Here is a 3,495-nt window from a genome sequence, read left to right as displayed (position 1 = left end):
AGGTGTATACAGATAGAGCTTCACCATATGGAAATAAAGTGCTTTTTAGCGTGGCGCAGAAGCTCTAAAGGCAAGTTGACTGTATTGCATAAAGCTATTTTGATATCTAACCATTTAGACGCCTTGCATTGAAACTCGTGATATGTCACCTGGTATCCTTGGCTTAGCAGTGGACAAGGTTTTCAGAAATCAAGCTGAACTCAGTTAACTGTTTGAACAGTCGAAAACGTTGTATGAATTCTTCTCCCTTCAAATAAAATTGAAAGTTTGTATATTTAGATAGTATTTTATTTCCGTTTCTTACAATGCCAAGTAAAAAGAATTTTAGTTTGGGTCTATCTTCAGGTTAGAAAGGGTAGATCGTCTGGTAATTCACCTACTCGCATTAGCACTGCCACAATAGGAGTGTTCTGAGGTCATGGCCTGTATGTCTCTACAGATCTCATATTCACAGATGAAGAACAGATGCAGTGGCGCCTACAGTACAGATGAAGAACACTTGGTGAGGAACAGATGGGACGAAACCAATGAAGAGCCGCAGGTATATTTCAAAGGAAACGTAGTCATCTATATATTTTTTGTACAAATGGATTGAACAATACTTTGTCTATTCATGGCTTTTTTCCAAATAATATCTAGCTTTTCTACAATTATTTTAAAAGTATCGACGAAAGTGGCAAAAGTTTAACATTCTTAAATTTTTCTTCCATTCGCATATCAGCAATTACAGTATTATAGAAAGCTTTTATGTTAGGTGAAAGATTAGAGGTACGGCTCATTTACATGGGTTTTCTTTTCTAATTTCAGACGAAGAGCACAGAAGAAGATGGATTTTCGGCATTGATTTGGCGTTTCTGCATTGGTTAGGTGTTTCTGCATTGATTTTGTGTTAGGTGTTTCTGATTGATTTTGTGTTTGGTATTTCTGCATTGATTTGATAATTCTGCATTGATTTTGTGTTTGATGTTTCTGCATTGATTTTGTGTTTTTTTTCTCCATTGATTTGGTGTTTCTGCATTGACTTGGTGTTTTTGCATTGATTTTGTGTTTATGCATTGATTTGGTTGTTTGAATTTCTGTTTTTTGTTTTTGAGTTATTTTCTGTGATATGGTTTGCTTTTATTGTTTGGATTTATGATTTTTGGCTTGGATTTCGGTTTTTTGTTTTGGATTTTTGTTTTTTTGGTTCAGTGTTATCTGTGAACACCTGTGGAAGTTGAGGTTAAAGTTGTTGTATTGGGTCAAAGTTCAAGATGGTAGTTGAGGTCAAAGGTCACATTAATTAAAAGTATAAGCTGGTTATACAGATGTACTGGCTTTCATTGTCTTTCTGTATTGATTGGGTGTTTGGTTTCTGCATTTGTGTGGTGTTTTTGCGTTGATTTTGTGTTTTTGCATTGATTTGGATGTTTGAATTCCTGTTTTTTTTTTGGTTTTTTGAGTGATTTTCTGTGATATGGTTTGCTTTTTTTTGCTTAGATTTATGATTTTTGGCTTGGATTTCGGCTTTTTGTTTTTTTGGTTGTGTTATCTGTGAACACCTGCGGAAGTTGAGGTCAAAGTTGTTGTATTGGGTCAAAGTTCAAGATGGTAATTGAGGTCAAATAAATTAAAAATATAAGCTGGTTATACAAATGTACTAGCTTCATTGTGCATATTTAATTTTTTTTGCAGGTTATCATTGCAGGATTAATATTAATTTAGGTTTATTACCTTTTTGCCTTTTGCCAGGCTTTCTACTTTATTTTATAATATCATTGTGATTGTCTGCTTTTCCTTTTTAGCCGTCAGCGGGAACTCGATAGCTGTCTTTGCTATTGGGTTTGAGATACACCACTCAGATGACCATCAAAGCACGGTTAGTATATATTTCTAATCAAATTCATTGGGTTATATTTCCTTTCAAGTAAAAACCGACAAAAATTTCAAAATATTTTTTCCGATGTTAAAAGAGTAAAGAGGTTTTCAAAACTTCAAAGCATTTGCAATAATGACATCATAAAATCCTTCGTCGTAGTGAGCCACAGGTGTGTCTCAACATTGCCATGTTGTCTGATAGTACAAATAACTTTTAATATAAGATTGCAATTACAGAAAATCTAATTTGCTTATAAATTTATCCAAAATATTTGGATTTCAAAATGTTTGCACCAACGACCTTTGTGATCAATTGCCAAGGCTTTGGCAGTCAGATAATTAGATCCCTTTAAATACCATAATTTACTTTACTACTGTTTTTCTTGCAGGCTTCCAAGAACCAAAATAGCTGGTCTTTAGCTATACAATAGAAGGGCATTCGACTGGGAGGTCAATCATTACATAGGTTATGGTGGAGCACAAATGTCCTAAAAGCGAATCTTGGAACAAAGCTAGGTATTGATAACTGAATTATTGCTGATAAATTTGATATATTGATTTTGTCCTTCCAAATATTGGCATTCGAACTGGACAGAACATGGTATGACTTAGTTTATTATTGACATTTTTGATGTGATTTTTAATGAACAGTTTTTGATTCATAACCACTTTGTCAAGCTTTATGCTTGCGTTTGCAGTATTATCAGATTTTTGCATATTGTTAAGTTATTTATAATTTCAGGTGTATACAGATAGAGCCTCAGCATATCAAAATAAAGTGCTTATGGTGTGGCGCAGAAGCTCACAAGGCAGGTTGACTTTATTACATAAAGCTATTCTCATATCTCACCATCTAGAATCCTTGTTTTTGAAAGTCTTGATGGTCACAAGGTATCCTTGGTGGTCTACCAGTGGATAAGGTTTTCAGAACTTAACGTAACTCAGTAAACTGTTTGAACAGTTAAAAAAAATTATATGAATATCTCTCCATTCAAGTAAAAATTAAAAGTTAAGTCATTTGATAGAATTTTATTTATTTTTTGTTACTATGACAAGTTTAATGAATTTGATTTTGGGTCTTTTTTCAGGTTAGAAAGGGTAAATCGTATGGTAATTTATCCCCCTGCAACAGCACTGCCACAATAGGATTTCTGAGGTCATGGCTTGAGTGACTCTACAGAACTCCTATTCACAGATGAAGGACAGATGAAGAGGAACAGATAAAGGACAGATGAAGTGGCTGCGGCGATTCCTCCACCTATTTTTTGTAAGCTTACTTCTGACTTTTTTTTCAAAAGGATAGTACCATAAATATTAAGCTTTTAGGTATGTGGATTCTCTGAAAGAAATGTCGAGTATACGAATTGAGTGGCAATCTGTATTCCATAAAGGGAATGCTATGCCAAAAAGTCCATAATCCATAAAACGTTTCCAAACATGGACAGATAAAAAGATATTTTGACTAAGTGCAATTTTAACCATGTCCCTGCTCAATAGGGATTTTCACAACAGTGGCAAAATTAGTCTCCTATTCTTTACGTTAACAAACTGTTTAGGAATGCACATGTACAACAAGTAGCCCTAAGAGACTTGAATGTTATTCACTCAATGTTTTGTTTCANAAAGCATATTAGCAAA

The 3,495-nt window shown here is 34.0% G+C and overlaps 1 protein-coding gene across 1 annotated transcript; it reads left to right on the top strand.

Annotated features, from left to right (window-relative positions):
• Positions 1-418: 418 nt before the first annotated feature.
• LOTGIDRAFT_169530 (hypothetical protein) lies at positions 419-3,003 on the top strand (the record flags this gene model as incomplete). Its single annotated transcript, XM_009067813.1, has 5 exons — positions 419-541; positions 808-862; positions 1,785-1,858; positions 2,600-2,748; positions 2,946-3,003. 5 exons carry the CDS (start codon positions 419-421, stop codon positions 3,001-3,003), a joined length of 459 nt encoding a protein of 152 aa, XP_009066061.1.
• Between the last annotated feature and the right edge of the window lie 492 nt (positions 3,004-3,495).

Source organism: Lottia gigantea, assembly GCF_000327385.1.
Source record: "Lottia gigantea unplaced genomic scaffold LOTGIsca_86, whole genome shotgun sequence".
Lineage (NCBI taxonomy): Eukaryota > Metazoa > Mollusca > Gastropoda > Lottiidae > Lottia > Lottia gigantea.
Note: the sequence above shows the minus strand (reverse complement) of the source record. Positions and strands in the feature narration are given on the sequence as shown.